This window comes from Hippocampus zosterae, chromosome 1 (assembly GCF_025434085.1).
Source record: "Hippocampus zosterae strain Florida chromosome 1, ASM2543408v3, whole genome shotgun sequence".
In the NCBI taxonomy this organism is placed as follows: Eukaryota; Metazoa; Chordata; class Actinopteri; order Syngnathiformes; family Syngnathidae; genus Hippocampus; species Hippocampus zosterae.
The window spans coordinates 2,271,469-2,290,660 of NC_067451.1; the positions used below are offsets into that span (position 1 = coordinate 2,271,469).

The 19,192-nt window shown below is 45.1% G+C and overlaps 2 protein-coding genes across 7 annotated transcripts; one reads left to right on the top strand and one right to left on the bottom strand.

Annotated features, from left to right (window-relative positions):
* Positions 1-1,979: 1,979 nt before the first annotated feature.
* ufsp1 (UFM1-specific peptidase 1 (non-functional)) lies at positions 1,980-12,517 on the bottom strand. Of its 4 annotated transcripts, none has more exons than XM_052068254.1 (3): positions 12,024-12,517; positions 4,021-4,119; positions 1,980-3,290 (listed from the first exon to the last, which is right to left on the bottom strand). In XM_052068254.1, exons 2-3 carry the CDS (start codon positions 4,076-4,078, stop codon positions 2,683-2,685), a joined length of 666 nt encoding a protein of 221 aa, XP_051924214.1. In that variant the 5' UTR covers positions 4,079-4,119; positions 12,024-12,517; the 3' UTR covers positions 1,980-2,682. The 4 variants fall into 4 exon arrangements, with proteins under 4 accessions (XP_051924214.1, XP_051924223.1, XP_051924198.1 ...); XM_052068263.1 differs by lacking the exon at positions 12,024-12,517 and adding an exon at positions 10,364-10,467; XM_052068238.1 differs by lacking the exons at positions 4,021-4,119; positions 12,024-12,517 and adding an exon at positions 10,364-10,477.
* Positions 10,435-18,731, top strand: epoa (erythropoietin a). Of its 3 annotated transcripts, none has more exons than XM_052068436.1 (5): positions 10,435-10,462; positions 15,511-15,641; positions 15,719-15,805; positions 15,889-16,053; positions 17,983-18,731. In XM_052068436.1, the coding sequence occupies exons 1-5, from the start codon at positions 10,450-10,452 to the stop codon at positions 18,124-18,126; spliced, it is 540 nt and encodes a 179-aa protein (XP_051924396.1). In that variant the 5' UTR covers positions 10,435-10,449; the 3' UTR covers positions 18,127-18,731. The 3 variants fall into 3 exon arrangements, with proteins under 3 accessions (XP_051924396.1, XP_051924405.1, XP_051924387.1); XM_052068445.1 differs by lacking the exons at positions 10,435-10,462; positions 17,983-18,731 and adding exons at positions 10,648-10,864; positions 16,471-16,493 and having other exon boundaries at positions 15,889-16,087; XM_052068427.1 differs by lacking the exon at positions 10,435-10,462 and adding an exon at positions 10,650-10,864.
* The last annotated feature ends 461 nt before the right edge of the window (positions 18,732-19,192 follow it).

Genomic DNA, 19,192 nt, shown 5'->3' on the forward strand with positions numbered 1-19,192 from the left:
TAAAAAAAAAGAGCAGAGAGCATGAACAAGTTTTCTCAAAAACACGACTTGGGTTTTTTGTTTGGGTGGGCAGATGTGCTTTTACTGAGGACGACGGGGATTAGAAAATACATGGCGAGTATTTGGGCCAATTATACACTCTCAAAAGGATGATCAAATTTGATGTTGAGTAATTAGATAATGAATTGCATTAATTGATGCAGTGACTTTGCGAGCACCAAGTTTCCACTACTGCAGAGCTCCAAGCTATTTCAAAGATTTCGAGTAGCTCTCCGAGCTCGCCGTCTTTTCGATCACATTTGGATTTGATCGTGTTCTCTGCAAAGCACTTTGACTTCAAAACACGGCGCTTATAAAACCCGATTTCACTCCCTGGTGCACCTTCAATGTGAACTGGTGGCAAAATAAACAGCAAAGACGTCGCGCTGACTCACGCAATCCACATTGTTTGGTGGTATGAAATTAGTACCGCGCCGGGTTGTTGCTTGAAAGAATAAATGGCACAGATTGAGGGGGGTTGTCGCACCATGATCCAAATTGTGCGGTGTCCGCAGCTAGTAGCGTCGAAATTCGGTGTCGATGGCCGAGGCCTCGGAGGTTCAAATGACACAAGCAGCTATGATGGCGGAAGGGGGGCTGAGTGTGGGGCTCCTGCGGGCCTGCTTACCAACGGCCAGCGCTCGCTTTCAAAGTCCACGGCGAAGGCGAGAAAGCAGAAAAAGAGAGGGAGAGAAAGCGAGAGAAAGACAGCGAGCGAAAGAGAGCGAGCAAGCGCGGGGAGTCCCAAAAGTCAACCGCGGCGACGCCATGTTAGCACGGCTGCTAAAGCGAGGCAGCTAGGTCGCGATGAGGAACCAGGAGCTCCGCAAGCGCGGCTAAGCTTACCTTCACTTGTTTCCAATCGCAAGCACCAGCCAGGCTGCGTCGCCTACAGCCGATTTAATGCACGCGTCGCTCTCCGAACACTCGTCAACGCGTTCGTTCGACACGATGGTACTCCCGGGAAGCTGTGCTCCGTGGCCGATGTCGTATTTTTGTTCTTCCTTGCCTTCCTCCAACGGTCGCATCAGTGTGTGCGTGTGTGTGTGTGTTGCCTGCTAGTCTTGTTTGTGTTTCTGAAACATGGCCGTCCGTGTGATACCACGTGACTGCATACTACAGCGGCGAGCCAATCGGAGCTGGCCAAAGTACTGTACTCCAAACTCGAGTCTGTACTCAAATGCTTGCGTAAAAAAAGACTATTCTGAGTCAGAATGTTGGTTCCGCACAAGTCTTTCGTAGCTGCACCAGACAAAAAGTTCAATATCAGGGTTGAAGGGATTAATTTCACGTTTTAATCACGGGTATACAGACTCGTAACGCTAACGCAGCTAACCGACGTGCCCAAGTAGCTGCCATATTTGTAGGGGCGACGCATTTATGCTGCATTCGCGGAAAGTAGGAAGTGGGGTTTATTAATCCCACTCGGATTGTCCCAGTTTCAAACTCAAAGCGTTCGAGGTGAATTTAAATAACAAAGATGGCCGATTCCGACAAATTGTTCTGTTTCATCACAGCACATTCTGGCCTCGAGTAAATTCTCTTCCTAATTTCCTTACATGCCTCCAAATTACTTATGGCTGCGAGATGACGGCATCTTATGTTACGTGGAGTTAACTCAATCAATGTATAAATTAAGCAGCTTGGGTAATGGATGGATAAATAAATACGAACATTTAGAATCGTACAAATTATGTTTTGCTATTCACGGTCCGTGTCTCAATGAAGGTGCGCCATTGTCAAGTGACATCGGATGGAAGCTGGTGGGTGAAGTTGGTATCCTTTTTTTACCGACTCCGGAACTCGGACCTCCCAGTTCAAAGGGGCGTTCGAGCGCACTTCACTTGTCGGAGGTCGGAAAGGTCGACTTCCTACCTTCCCCGAATGCAGCATAATTCCGGCTCCCCGTCGATCCTCAAAAGGCACAGAGTCAATAAATCTAAAATTAAAACTTTAATTGGCATCAAAATGTCTTAAATCCACATCATTCACAAAAAGAACACCGCCAACGACCTGTACCGGAAATAATACCTTTGGTTTTGCCATACGCGGAAGTCAAACTCAAACTTGTCATGTTTGAACGTGATAACATGGCATGTTAAAGCGTGAAACTTTAATACAGTACTAAACCACGAAACTTCAGATCATCCTAGTCCTGTAGTAGCGGTTTTTGTTCAACAGAGGGGACTGTTGAACAACCACGGAATGAAGTTCAGTACAAATGAGTCAATAAAACTTCTGCTTCAGAGATCGCACATATAGGCAACTACCGTACGATTTGCAGAATATATTGCGAAATCTGCCGTGAAAAAAAATCAAAGAGGCCCATTCAGCACTTTTGCTACTAGATTTACCAGCCTTTACTGAAAAGGTTCGTCCTGTAGCAACTAATTTAACTATATGCTTCGTAAAAAGCTATTTTGCACAGACTGGATAACCGAATTAAGTAAAAACAAACAGTTGTTTGAAAAACAACTCTTGCGTTTATTTTGGGATTCAATGTAGATTGTGACACTTTTCTCAATGTCAATTTTGGATTTTTAGTACCCTAAGTTTGAAAGAAACAAATGAGCTAAACAAAACTTTGATAACATACGTTTACTTCATTGATCACGAGCAGCACACAATGTCCATTTTACGAGTTCAGGTGTGGTTTCTGTCAGTCTGAGGTAAACACAGATTATAAAAAGAAGACTGATTGAAAGACGCCAATCTTTTCCACGATGCCCAGCCTCGCCTTTGTGCCTCTCCGCTCTCCAACTGACCTCCATAGTAGTGGGGGTCCACGATTAGCAGGTAGCTCCCAGCGGCCCCGGTGCACACCCCGAAAACCCCTTTTGACGAGTTGTCCCTTTCCCCACCCATCATGACAGGACATCCGCGTTTCCCAAAGTGCTGATGCAGCTCTTCTACGGCGTTCTGCTCCAACTCTCCTCCACTTCTGATATGCAGCAACTTACAGGGAACATCATAAAAATAAGAGAGCACCAGAGAGGCTTCAAATGTCCCAATCCACTCATTAGAACCCAGAAATGAGCTCGGTTTGTCCATCATGGACACTAAGGCTTGTTGGATCTCTGGAATGCTCGGTGGAGGTTTGTTTTCGATTCGAGGTTTCACATTATATCCCAGCCAGGAAGCCATAGTCTGTATGGTGCGGTATCCACACCCCCAGCCTCTGTCATCTTGTCCATCGCAGCCGTAATGGTAGTAGTGGTAGTCCCCTTTGACGAGGCTCGTTTGCAGAGGATCTGCAACAGGGGGCGGCAGACCAGTATGGACGTTCGTCAAAAGAGTTGACACCTTCGTCATAGCATTTACATTTCCAATGGCGCTTCCACCCCAATCGATCACCATCTCGCCTGCCGAATCGAGATCGCTTTGGTCCATGTTTAAAAGTCATGTTTTGTGTTTTGCTCTAGTCTCTAAGTAGAAGACGACTCGCTTCACATAGACTTCCTGTTTTGGTGTAACTATATTATTCTTTCGTGTGATTGCAGCGAAGTTGCGGCGGATATTTGTTCCTACCTATGACGTACAAATAGAACAAAAAAAATCACATTTAAAAAAAGTTTACTACATGTTTGAATCTTTTTTCAGATGGACTGTTACATTGAGACTTACAAATTTGGCGATAACAAAAAAGGTAAAAAGATTTATTTGTTTATTTGGAGTCTGCCAACAATTTGTCTATATATTTACAAAAAAGTTAGACGAGTGTGTAATCTTAGTTTAAAATGTAACTGATTGTTTGAAAACTAATAATTATTGGCTATTATTCTTCTGTTTATGCCCGATATTGCCTTAAAAAGATAATGTTTTTACTAAATGTTACCAAAAAATGCACAACCACAATCCTCCAACTGCAATGACTTTGAAATTAAAATAAAAAAACACATTTGTATCTCGAAGTTCTCTTGTATAGGTGCTTGCAGCTTTCCTGGCAGTTGTCCATAGTTCCAGTAGTGGGGAGCAGTGTACCTAGAGGCCAGTGCAGAGGCCCCTCTGCACCTGAGTTCATTACCATGCATGGGTTCATGCATGAGGAACTGACTCATGGACCACCTGCCGCATTGTTTCCTGAAAGATGAGAGCATGAAAAGTCTACTTTTATATTATGACACAAATTAAGAGCAGAGTTTATACTGTTAAATATTACAATCATGTGTTTTTATTCATTTTACTGCATCTACTTATGTCCTGTTTGGAGAGGAGAGCTGCCACCACGAAATGGGCACCCCACATGGCACTGTCTTAACGCCACTCTGATTTTCGAAAGTCTTTCTGGATGAAAAATAAAACTGAGCATTAAATGGTGTAATCCGAATAGTAAACTGTAAAACGGCCTGTTGGCATTCAACTCCCAGAAAGAATGAAATCAATCTGTGGTGCTACTTAGCTGTTAGGATTTACTTCACGCTGTGTAAACGTGACTGAGATGATGCATTCACAGTTGACGTATTACGTATCAAGCAGTAATTTATACAAATAATAAGTAAAAAGTACATTTTTGTTGTTATTTTGTGACACAGGGCTGTTTTGAATTGGTCATAACAAGGATGCAAGTCAATCAGTGTCATGATTGCCTTCCGCTTGGACATTAAGCTGTGTTTTGTTTGTTGTTTGGTGCTGCGGGCCAACCATGGAGATCGGAATTTTGTCATAATGTGTAAACAGGAGTTGGACCTCAGCGCCATACTTTGTCAATAGCCACTCCAGAGAAGTGACGAATACAGGCCACGGCTCGCGTGTTTATAAGAAAACTTGAGAAAGGAAAACGTGCGACATCTGACAAACTTCCACCACTAGGAAGTGCAGCTTCTCTAATTTGTCTGTCGCATGGATGCCAAGGATGTTTTGGAACACTACTCAGGCGCCTCTAATTACATCATTGTTGTTGCAAAATTACAACATACCGGATCAATGTCAGCTGGTGGGTTTCCCGTAAAAACTATTGAACAAATAAATGGATAATGACATGATATCAGGTTAAGACAAGTATATTTTTCAAACTGGAATAAAAAACACCCCATTTTTTGTTCACTGAGCATTAAGACTATGATTAGACAAATTATTATTTTTTTTTGCTGTCGGCACCGATGTGATGAAAGCCAAGTCGAAGAATCAAAGTCAATGGTGTTAGTGACCCTCAACCTTTGACAGATTGGCATTCAAGCAACAAAAATTGACTAATAGGAAGACGAAAAACAAGTGGTTAGTGACTAGTCGACTTCAAGCTCAAGTCGACTAGGCTGCACTATGCGTGTAACCGTCTTACAACGTGCTTCTTTTTCTGTATCATGCAAAGCATCAATGTTTTTCCAATGACCATTAACTGTTGCACAGCTGATGATTTTTTTTTTAACCGTCGCCACTGATGTGATGAAAGCCGAGTCAAAGTAGATTGGTCAATGGTATCTGTGACCCCCAAACCTTTATAGCACCATGAACCGGTGTCACGTATAGACACGTTTTGACGTACCATCACAGAAACAACCAAAATTGTTGAATAGAAAGACAAGATGATAAAAACAAGTGATTAGTGACTAGTCGACTTCAGGCTCAAGTCGACTAGGCTGCATTATATGTGTATCTGTGTTCTGATGTGTTTTTTTTTTCTGTATTGTGCAAAGCATCAATGTTTTTTCTCGTGAGCATTAAGGGCTGCAGGACTGGAGATTATTATTATTCATTCATTCATTCATTCATCTTCCGTACTGCTTGATCCTCACTAGGGTCGCGGGGGGTGCTGGAGCCCATCCCAGCCGTCTCCGGGCAGTAGGCGGGGGACACCCTGAATCGGTTGCCAGCCAATCGCAGGGCACACAGAGACAAACAACCATTCGCACTCACACCTAGGGACAATTTAGAGCGTTCAATCAGCCTGCCACGCATGTTTTTGGAATGTGGGAGGAAACCGGAGCACCCGGAGAAAACCCACGCAGGCCCGGGGAGAACATGCAAACTCCACACAGGGAGGCCGGAGCTGGAATCGAACCCGGTACCTCTGCACTGTGAAGCCCACGTGCTAACCACTGGACTACCGGGCCGCCATTATTATTATTATTATTATTTTATTTTATTTTTTTACAGATGCCACTAATGTGATGAAAGCCAAGTCATAGGTGATTTATCAATGGTGTCAGTGACTCCCAACCTCTGTCGCATCATGAACCGGTGTCATGTAAAGATGCAATTTGACAAAGTGCCATTGAAACAACAAAAATTGACTAACAGTAAAACAACGTGCCCAAAACCAGTGATAGAGAATAAGAGAATACCTTTATTAGTCTCGCAATGGAGAAATTCCAGATTCACAGCAGCAAAGTTATGAAAGGAAGAAGTAGAACAACAAAAAAATAGGAGCTGCTGGAAAGGCAGCCACTCTCGCGGCGCCATTTTGAAGTCAAAATAACAAAAAAAAACATAAGACAACACATAGGACACAGACAGTCGTTCAATCTTCACCAATTTTCTGCATACACTTTGTTGTCTGAAGCAGTTCTAGATGAAAGAGGAGAGGATCAAAGTGTCCTTTCACCAGTGGATCAGAGACATCATGCTGAAAAATGTGCACACGTCTGCTACAAGCAACGTTTTGAAAGCAAACACGAAGCTGTAGCGTCCATTGACGAAAAGAGATTAGTTCACTTCTCCTGTCCCACATAATCCGCTTCAAACTCCAAGCCGCGACTCCCAGCTCCAAATCCGCATCGGCGATGAGTCAACTTCATGTTGCAATCGACTAGTCAGTCGAACCTCGAGTGACCATGAGTAGTTCACCGCTTCTCAGGATGCATTTTGGCTTACATTGACGACACTACACAGGGGACAGCAGATGCTCATTCCACGTTTGGCAGTACTTGACCAACTCATTATATAGGACACGACTGTATATGATAGATAGTGCGAGATTCCAAATAGTGTACGGCCATATTCTGAGGGAAATCACAACGATCTGGTTCCTGTCCTATAATGCCCCCCCCCCCCCACCCAGTAACATTTTGTCAGTGACACGGGATCACAGCAAGGTCACCGTATTCCTGTCACCGTGGCCGCCTACAAGCCGAAACAAGGAATTCCGGCCCCCCCAGTCGGTGGCTCCCACCTCGGCTCCGGTGTACCTAATAGCCCCACGCCCCCTCCATTCTTTTATGTCAGCTTCCTGTCTTGTGTCGCGCCAGAGGAGGAGACCTGGCTGGCCACGAGCCCACAAACTGTGGATGAGAAATGGAGACGCACACAAACGGCGGCAATGGGCCGGACGTTGCCTCTATATGCGCTCATAAAGCCGCGAGGTTTAGCCTTGGCAAACCTATATGCAACCGATGCAATGTTTGCATGCCGATGGGTCATGACGACTACGCTCCCACGCCAGGCCTTGACTACACACACACACACACACACACACAGGCATGTAACCACGCACACACTGAAACCCCCTGGAGTTACCTTCCACCCTGAGCCCTCTGATCATGAAGCATGGCTCGCAGCACGTACCTTGTCTCGCTCTCCCCACGCTCCCGTTCTGGCTCAGACAAAAGCAAACAGCGAGAGCAAACACGGCAACAATCTGTCAACATTGTCTCCTTCACTTTAACTTGGCGGCAGTTGAGCTTTCAAGCTGCGATTCATCATGCGCAGGTACACGTGCGTCTAAGTTCCCGCTTTGGAATTGCGCCGAGACGCGATTCCTTAAATTAAACTGCGTTCGACCGAGGTTGGCAACATATTCAAAAGAGCACCTGTGTGTGAGCGGAGCGCCAATCAAACGTGAACGTCGGGGTGTTTGGCGAGGTCAACTCGTGCATTGTGGAGACCGTATATAATTCCCCACTGACTCTGTGAATGAACTGAACGGCAACAAGTCATGGTTGGCTACTTGCGCCACTGAAGCGTGTGACATTGCATGACATACAGGCATGCTCTTTCCCCCTCCCCTTACGCCGCATGACAGCAATCGTAAGGGCCACACGGAGGGAACTTCCAGGAAGGATCGATGCCTTTTAATAGCCGAGCTTCCACGGGGTCACGGCGAGGATGTTTAAAATTGGCATATAGATCTGACATGTGCATTTGATTCTCATGCAATCGATCCAGCCCCGTTTAGCTCGACTGGTTCCATAACACGAATGAAGCCAACAGCCAATGACAGCCATCTCGCCTCCTGTGCGCGTCCGGGGGCCATTTGTGTCTTTCATATCACAAGGAAGCCATATCATGTCTCGCCTATTTTAGAAACACTGCCCGCTCTCACTCGCGAGGCCGCCGTGGACAAGATTCTCGGAATCCCTGCCTCTTCCTGAAGCGCAAAATTGCTTTTCCAGGTTCACAGTGGACTTGAGTTCTAGAAACAAAATCGCAAGGAGGCTTGAGCGCATGCGGCCTCCAATGCGGCAAACCCCAATTGAAGACTGAAGAGTCTATCTAGTGATGTGAAATAGATTTACGTTGGAACAACTTGAAAAGTTATTGATATTCATGGCAACAATTTTTGTTGACTTAGATTTGGTTTTGCTGTTCTGTGCTTTCTACCGTCTTTGTGACCGATTTGCTGTTTATGTTAATTGCTTCATGTACAGCGCTTTGTATGCAGCGATGGCTGTTTGAAAGTGCTCGAGAAATACTGTTGACTTGAGCAAATGAAGCAAGGTGTTCGCTCCTAAACCATTTCTCCGCAAATGTTTTACTTATGCCTTTAAGTTGGCGGCAGAAATGCAAGGTACAATTTGTTTTGTCAACTATCATTTTTTTTTGGGTTGTAAAATGTGGAAACGCTTCAAATATTTTTTTAAATTGCCCAACTGAACTTAGTTTTTTGGTGTACAGTGCACAGCTGCCCACTGCCTTGAAAAAGAAAATTATGAATGTACTCAATTCAATTCAAAATGACTTAGATTTGTTCTTGATTTTACTGTTTGGTGCTTTCTACCGCTTTTATTACCGATTTGTCTTACTGTTTATTGTGCATGTTAAATCGCTCCATGTACAGTACTTTGTATGCAGCGATGGCTGTTTGAAAGTGCTCGAGAAATACTGTTGAGTTGAGCAAATGAAGCAAGGTGTTCGCTCCAAAACCATTTGCGGAGTTGTTTTACTTATGCCTTTAAGTTGGTGGCAGAAATGCAAGGTACAATTAAATTAAAATCATTTTTTTGGTTGTGAAATGTGGAAAAGCTTCAAATATTTTGCTAAATTGCCCAACTGAACTTAGTTTTTTGGTTTAAAGTGCACAGGTGCCCACTGCCTTGGAAAAAAAAATGATGAATTTACTTATTTTCTTGATTTTACTGTTTGGTGCTTTCTACCGCCTTTATTACCGATTTGTCTTACTGTTTATTGTGCATGTTAAATCGCTCCATGTACAGCACTTTGTATGCAGCGATGGCTGTTTGAAAGTGCTCGAGAAATACTTTTGACTTGACTTGAATTGAATTTTATAGCTCATCAAATGGCTGCACAAAATCAATTCATCTGCATCCAAATATATGTTTAAAGTAGATGAAGAGTCCATTTGGAAAATTTCACCTGGATCCAGCTGACAACTACTTGACAAAGTAAAATGAAGTCAACTATGTCTCTGTCCTATGTGTTGTCTTGTGTTATTTTTGTTATTTTGACTTCAAAATGGCGCCGCGAGAGTGGCTGCCTTTCCAGCAGCTCCTATTTTTTTGTTGTTCTACTTCTTCCTTTCATAACTTTGCTGCTGTGAATCTGGAATTTCTCCATTGCGAGACTAATAAAGGTATTCTTATATCTTATATCTTATATCTAAACAAAACCTTTTATTCAGTAGAATAATCTAGAATTAGAAAAATCCAATTAAGGTCAATACGATTTAATGTTTAAAAACACATATACACACGCTCGCGCACACATTTTTTTGCAACCCTTGTGAACCTGGAAAAAAAAATCTGAAAATCAATTTGGTACAGAAAGGAAAAAAAAGCGTAACGTCAGAAATGTATTGTCTAATTTAAATGAGCTGTCATCTCTCTATGACGCAAAGAGTCATTTGAAAAATAAATTGTGTGTGTGTGTGTGGGGGGGGGGGGGGTGGAGGTGCAAAAACACCCAGCAAATGGAAGGCACCCAAACAATGGATGGGAAGTCTCAGCACCTTGTTAGCGAGCCACTATTTACCTTTTTGGGAGCCATTCTTTATAAACAGCGAAAGAAAGCCTTTCGTTGGGACAAACAATGACAGAAAACATTTTTGGGGCTGCAGTGGGATTGTCACCAAGCGGACAATGCAACCGTATCCCCCCTGGGCATTAATTATTTACAGACAAAATAAAAAGCATCACTTTTTAGAAACACCTACCGGATAAGCGGCGTGCATCCCCAAGACCCTCGTTCCCAATTAACGGTCCGAAGCGCGCGGACGGTGCGAGCGATGCGGATGGTGCCATGGACTTTGCCGGTGAGTTATCGAACTGTTTTTTTTTTTTTGTGGCCCTTCCACGCTCTGCTGGTGGGGGAGCTGGAGGGGGGTGGGGGGAGACGCGCGCGTCCTCGCCTTCGCAGCTCGCGCCTTTGGGAGGGCGCGGGTGGCTGCTGGGGTGGGGGTGGTGAGGCAAATAAAAAGCTTTCGCCAGAGCCGAGCGGTGATGCAAACGCGGTGTGCTGGGGGAGGGAGGGGGTCTCGTTCTCTGTACTACACAGGCAGACTTCCTCGCCACGGAGCTTTTTAAATTTTTTTTTTTTTTGGAGGGGGGGGAGTTGCGACTTTGCTGGCCGCTGCAAGCTTCGTTGATGCGCATTTGCTGGCATGTTGGTGAAAGATGAGGCAGCCGTGTGCGAATGTTGCAGAACACCGGTAGAGGTAAGAGACCCGTCACGTTGTCTGATCAGGTGCTGACGAAGCATGATCCAGCATGTCTACGCAAAGGAGGAGGGGGGGGGGGGTGCTATTGACATTGTCGCTGATAGCTTTGGACACTCATTCGTGCTTCGAAACACCGTCCCACGCGCGCGCGCGCACACAAAAGCAACCAATCTACTTCAATCCGTTTTTGAATTTATGATTACGTGGTCATTTTCCTGCTCTGAAAGCTCGAGTCAAGTTTAGCAGAAGGGCTGAGGGCAAACTGCGTCTGCACGCACTGCAGCACACATTCAGTTCAAATGCTGAATAGCCACAGATTCGTTCAGCTTTCTGCATGTAACCAATTACTGGAAAGCCAAGTCCCAGAGTTGCGAGGGTCAGGTAACACGATGACTTGTGACAAGTCATTATGCTCTTTAGATGACGCCGTTCTCACAGTCAGCATATGGAACATGAATAAATCTGACAGTTTCTTACTGCACATTTACCCAAAGCCACGCAGCAGCGCAAAGTTTCAATTTGGAGTTCCTCACAATCGTTCTTGTCGGCATCTCCGCGGGGAGAACGAACCGGCACTTAAGTATAACCAACTACGTCTGGCTGATAAGGAGAAATCTTCAAGCAATTGACTGGAGGCTGTTCTTTCAATGATAATTCATAATTCCAATTCTCTTTGGCAAAGTGGTCTACAACAAAGGAAATGATATTGTCTGTGGATACTGGAAATGGATGTAAAAGAATGCCGGTTGGGCACGGAAATGATCCGATCCATTTTGGACCCGGAGGACGGGTCTAAACCATCGTGCATCGAAAGAGGCTAATTACTGCGTTGGGGGGCTATGTGCACACACTTAAGTGCAAAGTGACATTATTCCGAAAATGCGTCAACCTCAGCACATTCCGCCGCTGCAAAGTCGATGGCATTGGACTATACTTGTGAAAAGCTGTAAAACTTTTTAAGAAGCATTCATCCGACAAACGCCACCGTCAGAAATAGGGGTGCGGTTGGAGTACCTCAAGGTTCATTCACGTGCCCCCTGCACTTTTCTCGTGGGAACACCTTGGTCCCGAAACTTAAAACCTACAAATGCATGAAGAGTCAATTGCGTGTAATGTGAACACTGACTGTGCAGATTCCAGCAAAGTTATCACCTACTCGGGGGTGCAGAGGTTATCCTCTGGATTCCAGCTCGGCCAAGGTGACAGTGGCGTCACACCAACAAGCCGGCCCAACCTTGGTGAAGGAGGTCAGGAGGCAAACGCTCCTCAAAATGGCATCTCCTCTTCTTCTCACTCCCACATTTAGCCTCCTGCTACGTTGGAGTGGGTAAACCCGCAATGTCGGAACCTCACGTGCGCATCCCAGCGCCTCTGGGACGCTTGCCACCGTCCGCTCGAAGCCACTTGTGCACGGCTCGAATTTAAAATAGATTAGTTGGCAGACGTGGCTCGTCGGCCATTTTCAATTCTCCCGCCACGCGAGGTGATAACGCATTCCCACGTAGGCAATGGCGGAGGTGCAGAGGTCAAAGTTAATCCTCACGGGGGAGTCACACACTCGTTCTGTTTGCGAAGGAGGCTAATGATTTGCACACACCTCTGCCACTAGAGTATACGTTCGAGAAATTGTCGGCCCTCCGAATGAAATCATCAATCATTACGACTCGGATTGGGCGCCTTCCATCTGAGTCACTGCTCAGAGATTTGCACGCCTCCAATTTGGTGGGAAAACTCCTTATCTGTCCCTAAGGCATGCCTGGATGAGACGGCATATAAAAGACATGCCTGGATGAGTTTGAATCAAGGTCATTAGATGAAACGACACAAAACGGTCGACCTAATGATGTCGAATGACTGTCACAAAAAAAAAAAAGTTGTGGAGTGGAAATCATTAGCTGCTTCTCAATTGTAAAAACATCCGTAAATCCGAAAGTCCACTTGAACAGTCCAGAACTTGCATAAACCTGAATTGACCAAGAAATGTCCCGATTCAATTAGAACCGGTGTTTAAAAGGGTCGTCCTCGTCACAATGTTCACACTTTGACGTCATGAGAGCAAGATGACACCCAACAATGGATCATCAGTGCATTGCCGTTGCGATGCTTCAAACACGACTTATGAGCTTAGAGCAGGCATGTCCAAAGTCCGGCCCGCGGGCCAAATGCGGCCCGCGGTCGAATTTCATCCGGCCCTCGGCCCCTGTCATAAAATCAGTGCCGTCTGGCCCGCAGGTTGGGCGCAATGGAACACGTGTTGCATTGACTGAGGTCTCGTAGACTGGTGAGTGATGTTTCCTAGAGTACTGCTTCCCTCTAGTGGCTAAATGAGTAATAGCATTTAGACACTAGAGGGCATCACTCACGAGTTAACAAGACATCACTCCGTGTTTATATTGACTGATATGTCATATTTCAAATTCCTGTTTCAAATGAACCAAAAGAAATTCTTAAGATTGTTGAAATTAAAATAAAAATGGAAATGTGAAACAGACTGGCTTACTAAAATTTGCTGAACAATATTGTTGTTCAATGTAAAGAATGTCAGCCAAGGTCGGCCCCCCGACATTTTACCACATAAAATCTGGCCCCCTTGGCAAAAAGTTTGGACACCCCTGGCTTAGAGAGTCACAGAGTATCATCAGCAGGTTGCCAAAGCGATTCACAGAGACTGGAAGAATCACAGAAAGATGTCAAAGTGGCCATCCTTTGGTCACATCCCATGCTGATGAGCGCTACATTGTGAACAATGCCCTGAGAAACCGAATGATGAATGCGGGTCAACTCCCGGGAGGTGTGAGGCACCTGTGGCCCTCAGTGCTGTCGTGCTTTTAATGGTGGGGGTGTTCCAACCAAACAATTCTGACCAAACGCAAATGAATTAAAAGTTGCTGAATTTGAAAGCCACACGTGAAAATGAAATAAAAACGAACCAAGCTCCAGTCAAATTGCGCCGCAAGCCCGTAAAAGTTGGCCTTCATCTGATGATCCTCTATGTCGTCGCGCCCTGCGTCACACTGTGGCTGCAGTGAAAGAGTGCATTCAGCTCGAGGTGCGCAAGGGCCAGGCGGCGTGCCCACATGACAAGACAACAAGAGACCTGCTCTCATTTGCCAAGCACACCCGGTGAACCGGCCTCGAGTAAACACAATCGTCCAGCCGCCGTGTGCGTTGTGCGCGCGAGTTCTTTTAGCATGAGCGCAAACAGCGAGAGATGAACGACCCCCAACTCAGGCTGAACAATTGATTCAGGGGTTGGGGGGGGGTTGTTGGAATTTTCATGAGGGAAAAATTGCTAGGGCGTCATAAAACAGATGTTTGACTGCAATGTCACAAGTCCTCTCAGCTCATCAATGCGGCACTAATATGTGCCTTTCTTTGCAGAGGATAAATAATGTATGTCTGTGACGAATGCACATTATCTTGACACTCTACACAAGGGATGTCAAACCAATTTTTTTGTCACAGGCCACATTGTAATTACTGCTTCCCTTGAGGGGACATAAGGACTGTGAAACCGTATTAAAAGAAAACTCAAGATTAATAAATAAAATATTTATTTATGAAAAATTATTATTATTATTATTAAATTATTATGAATAAGGGCGGCCCGGTAGTCCAGTGGTTAGCACGTCGGCTTCACAGTGCAGAGGTACCGGGTTCGATTCCAGCTCCGGCCTCCCTGTGCGGAGTTTGCATGTTCTCCACGGGCCTGCGTGGGTTTTCTCCGGGTGCTCCGGTTTCCTCCCACATTCCAAAAACATGCATGGCAGGCTGATTGAACACTCTAAATTGTCCCTAGGTGTGAGTGTGAGCGTGGATGGTTGTTTGTCTCTGTGTGCCCTGCGATTGGCTGGCAACTGATCCAGGGTGTCCCCCGCCTACTGACCGAAGACGGCTGGGATAGGCTCCAGCACCCCCCGTGACCCTAGTGAGGATTAAGCGGTCCAGAAAATGGATGGATGGATGGATGGATATTATGAATAAAAAATAACAATAATAATAATAATTTTTATCCATTTGTGATCATATTGTATTTAATTGAAAGATGTTTGTTGTTTTTTTTCTCTTTCTCCTTTCTACATACATTCTTGCTGCTGGAGGCTGTACATTTCCCCATTGTGGGGCGAATAAAGGATATCTTATCTTATCTTATTAATGGTTTATTCAACTACAGTATTGTCTAAGATAGTGTAATAAGAGGTTTGGTAACAAGAAAATGCGTCCAACGTCTGTTATTTCTTAAATATGAAAATATTAAATATTGGTACAGATTTCAGCGAGTATCATGAAATGTTTGATTTGCTTCCGCGGGCCACATAAAATGATGTGGCGGGCCAGATCTGGTCCCTCGGGCCTTGACTTTGACACCAGTGATCTACACGTTGCGACACTGTGGGTGTGTTTGATCAGTTATGAATGGGCAATAGCATTGGAACTAGCAGACTAAAAAGCCACATCTGGCTTGTGTGTTCTCTTTAGATTATGTTTCGTTTGAGAGTAAACGTACTCGCTACCTCGAGTTAAGTCAAAGGAAAAATAAAAACAGAGCAATGATGTCAGAATCCTAATTCGGGGTCACTGGTATTGTGACGTTGAAATCGCAAATCGCATCAGAAGCATCTTAACGGAGCGACTTGTTCCAGGACTACTTGCCTTGCTGTTGATGGTGTTGGAGTGGACCTGCCCAAGCCTGCCATCCCCGCTGGGGCCCATCTGCGACCTGAGGGTGCTGAACCATTTCATCAAAGAAGCGCAAGACGCCGAAGTCGCCATGGTGAGCCCGCGGGGATCGTGATACGGCAAACGCTTCACGGCCACGCCATTTCGTCACTCCTGCGCTTGTTTCCTTAGAAGTCATGCCGGAATGGATGCAGCCTGTCTCAGTCCGTCAGCATTCCCCAAACCAGAGTAGACTTTAACGTCTGGGAGAGGAAAAATGTGAGACGTCCATCGACATTCTTGCTGCGAGATCCTGCCGGTAGCTTACCTGTACTTAGCGCGTCACTTGTGTTTTGAGCAAGGCCATGGAGAAAGCCCAGGAAGTGCAGTGCGGACTGTGGCTTCTGCATCAGGCCCTCGGCGTGCTGCGTAGCTCGGTCACCAACGCGGCGCTGCACGGCCACATCGACAACTCGGTGAAGAACGTGCGCAACATCAACGGCGTGCTGCGCAGCCTCAACATTCCGGTGAGTCGGCACGCCCGCGCTCCTTCGACGCACTGTTAAGGTTATATTATTGTTAGGGTGGCGGCCCGGTAGTCCAGTGGTTAGCACGTCGGCTTCACAGTGCAGAGGTACCGGGTTCGATTCCAGCTCCGGCCTCCCTGTGTGGAGTTTGCATGTTCTCCCCGGGCCTGCGTGGGTTTTCTCCGGGTGCTCCGGTTTCCTCCCACATTCCAAAAACATGCGTGGCAGGCTGATTGAACACTCTAAATTGTCCCGACGCGTGTGAGTGTGAGTGTGAGTGCGAATGGTTGTTCGTTTCTGTGTGCTCTGTGATTGGCTGGCAACCGATTCAGGGTGTCCCCCGCCAAATGCCCGAAGACGGCTGGGATAGGCTCCAGCACCCCCCGCGACCCGAGTGAGGATCAAGCGGCTCGGAAGATGAATGAATGAATATTGTTAGGGTTGAATATTATTTATCCTCTGCAAAGAATGACCAATGGGAAAAAAAACAACATATTTTTGTTGATAAAATAAAATCAGAAATGCTTGACAAAAACGAATTGAAACTACATCTTGCGTTCATTACAGGAACTAAAGCTAATATTAAAGTGAAACATGTCCTTCAAAAAGAACAACAGGTTACTTTCCTTTGTTAGACAATACTTAGTGAACTTATTTTTATCTTGCACTCAACAAATTCCAACTCTTAAAAAAAAACAAAATAATAATGACTAAAACAAATCAAAGCTAAACTAAAATGAAGCATTTTTCAAACACCTAAAATTGACAAACCTACTATAAAAACGATTTAAAACCAACCACATTTAAAAGACGAAAATGAAACTAAAATTTAAAAAAAACCTACCTGGAAGGTAACTCAATCTGCTTCGCATAATTCAAAGCACAACTGTAAACATCTTTACAAACAAAAGAGTTTAAGACATTTAAAAGCAAAATAAAGGAATGAAAAGTAGCTCTCTAAAAATGACTTAACGAAGGTACAGTGCAAGAACACGATTTTGGAAAACAGGATTTGAAAAATTCTTTGAAGGACCTGAATCGTAGATATGGCGGGGTAGCGGGGGGGGGGCATATTTTTTAACCTGGATTCATATTTTTTAACCCCCCCCCTCCCCGAGGCTGACTTCACTTCTGTTCGAAGCTTATTCCATTTGCGTGCAGCATCACAGCTAAACGCTGCTTGACCATGTTTGCTTCGAGCAGTCATTTATAGATGACATTTTATGAAGGACCTAGCTTGAGTTGTTCTCTCAAATCCATCATGTTGGTGAGCCCTGATCTAAATATTCCTGGTCCAAATAGGGATCCGAGAGATCAATGTGCAGTGGCCTTTCCTTTTTTTTATTTTTTTTATTTTTGCCAAACAGTGATCTTTTTTTGTGCCTCAAAACAAGAGCCAAATTGTTCTCCTTTTCGATGAAATTAAGTCTGTGGGCACTGGAACACATGCCGCTCTTCAAACCACGGCTCCGTTTGCCTCAAAGCAGTTTCATTCTCGATGCCAGGCTCTAGAAACAGGGCTTTAATTTACATAAATCTATAGTTTTGTTTTTTTTGTGGTCCTTCTTCATCTAACTGAGTCATTTTGGACTACCGTGACCTTTGTGGGAAAAGTTTGGTCCAGGCGTAACTGCGCCCCAGGGAACAAACAAAACAAGGTCCTCGGAGGCCTGCTTGGACGTGACAAACACCAAAGCTAGACAAACACCAAACACGGAGTGGTATCGACACCAGTAACTTTGGACCAGACATCTTCCCAGAAAATGTTTGCGACATGTGGCCCACAGGTGCTCTCCAGGGTCGGACAAAAGAATCTTAGTTCAGTTGTATTTCGCTTTGAAGTACACCCCCATTTGCTTTGAACCTCTTTCACAAGCGCTTCCTTTTGAAGATGTATTCACGCATGTGACAATTCCATCTTTACGGCAGGAATACACGCCTCCGGCGAGCCTGGAGAGCACATGGCGGGCGTCCACGGCGGCCGACTTGCTCCAAGTGCACGTCAACTTCCTGCGAGGCAAAGTGCGGCTCCTTCTCACGGACGCGCAGGTCTGCCAGCAAGACATTAGCTGATTGCCCCCACTCCACGCTTCTGCCGCTTTATCCTGCCGTGGCGAGAGAAAGGCCTCCCCCCCTTCTGATGACCTACTTGCTAGCTGCTAGAAGTGGTGTGGAATTGAGGAGACAAAAAACAAAGCCACAACCATCCTTCTTTTTTTTTTTTTTTTTAACTAAGCGAAGTGAGGGCAAAGAACGGTCACAGCCGGAGAGAACGGCACCTTGAAATGTCCTCGCGGACATACGCAAAGAAGCGCGGCTCTTGCACTTTTGGTGTATGTGCCAGTTAAGACTGCACATGGGTGTATTTGTCTCTTGCCTGACAGTTTAACCTTTTGGAATACGGAACGGGATCCGGTGAATAATTGATGACCTACAAAAAAAAAAAAAAAAAACGTGGATGAGGCCTTGTCACACACTTTCTGTTTGGTGTTTGTTTATTTGTACACAGTGACCAGGTGGCATATCTTTTTTTTTTATAAAAATTTCATAATGACTATTTATACAGATTTTCTACTTTTGAGCTTTGTATTTGTCAAGTGTTCATCTTGGGCGTGGCTAACAGATGTTTGGAAAAGCCACCGTTTGCTTTGTGTCATCCCGTTCTCTTCCCCCGCACCCCTCAAAAGGATGCAGTGAATGGGGCAGCCAGAGTTCAATCGGGAGTACATGAGAACCCTGAAGCTGCTCCGTCACTATCTGTCAAGCAGAGCCTGCACAGTGATAGCCTGCTAAAAGAAACAAAAACATCCTGCAAACTAACCACGTCTTTGAAGAGCAGGAAAGCCGTCTGTCCTCTGAATCTGCGTCATTTGGATAAAATGGAAGTCCAGCTATTCCAAACTCATTCACTTTTCTTCCTTGTTGTTTTCCTCTTTTTTTTTGTTTTTGTTTTGTTACTTGTTGCGCTAGTGCAAGATGCTTTTTGAGGATGTTTGCACATGTTCTCCTTTCCTGTTTTCACATTACCAGTCCAATCACTGTAAAAGTTGCTATTTATGTACAAAATGTTATTCTTGGATAAAGAAATGATAGAAACAAGTGGTCCGTCTTCGTTTTTTCCTTGTTAGCAAATAAACAA

What these genes read in the sequence shown, in the direction of transcription:
- epoa (XM_052068427.1), top strand. Translation starts at nt 10,843, where the DNA reads ATGTTGCAGAACACCGGTAGAG. An exon ending in AAGACGCCGAAGTCGCCATG is followed by an intron (nt 15,642 to 15,718) that starts GTGAGCCCGCGG and finishes TTGTTTCCTTAG; the next exon opens with AAGTCATGCCGGAATGGATG. An exon ending in TGCGCAGCCTCAACATTCCG is followed by an intron (nt 16,054 to 17,982) that starts GTGAGTCGGCAC and finishes TCTTTACGGCAG; the next exon opens with GAATACACGCCTCCGGCGAG.
- ufsp1 (XM_052068238.1), bottom strand. Translation starts at nt 10,451, where the DNA reads ATGGCACCATCCGCATCGCTCGCACCGTCCGCGCGCTTCGGACCGTTA. An exon ending in GGATGCACGCCGCTTATCCG is followed by an intron (nt 3,291 to 10,363) that starts GTAGGTGTTTCT and finishes CCCCTGTTGCAG; the next exon opens with ATCCTCTGCAAACGAGCCTC.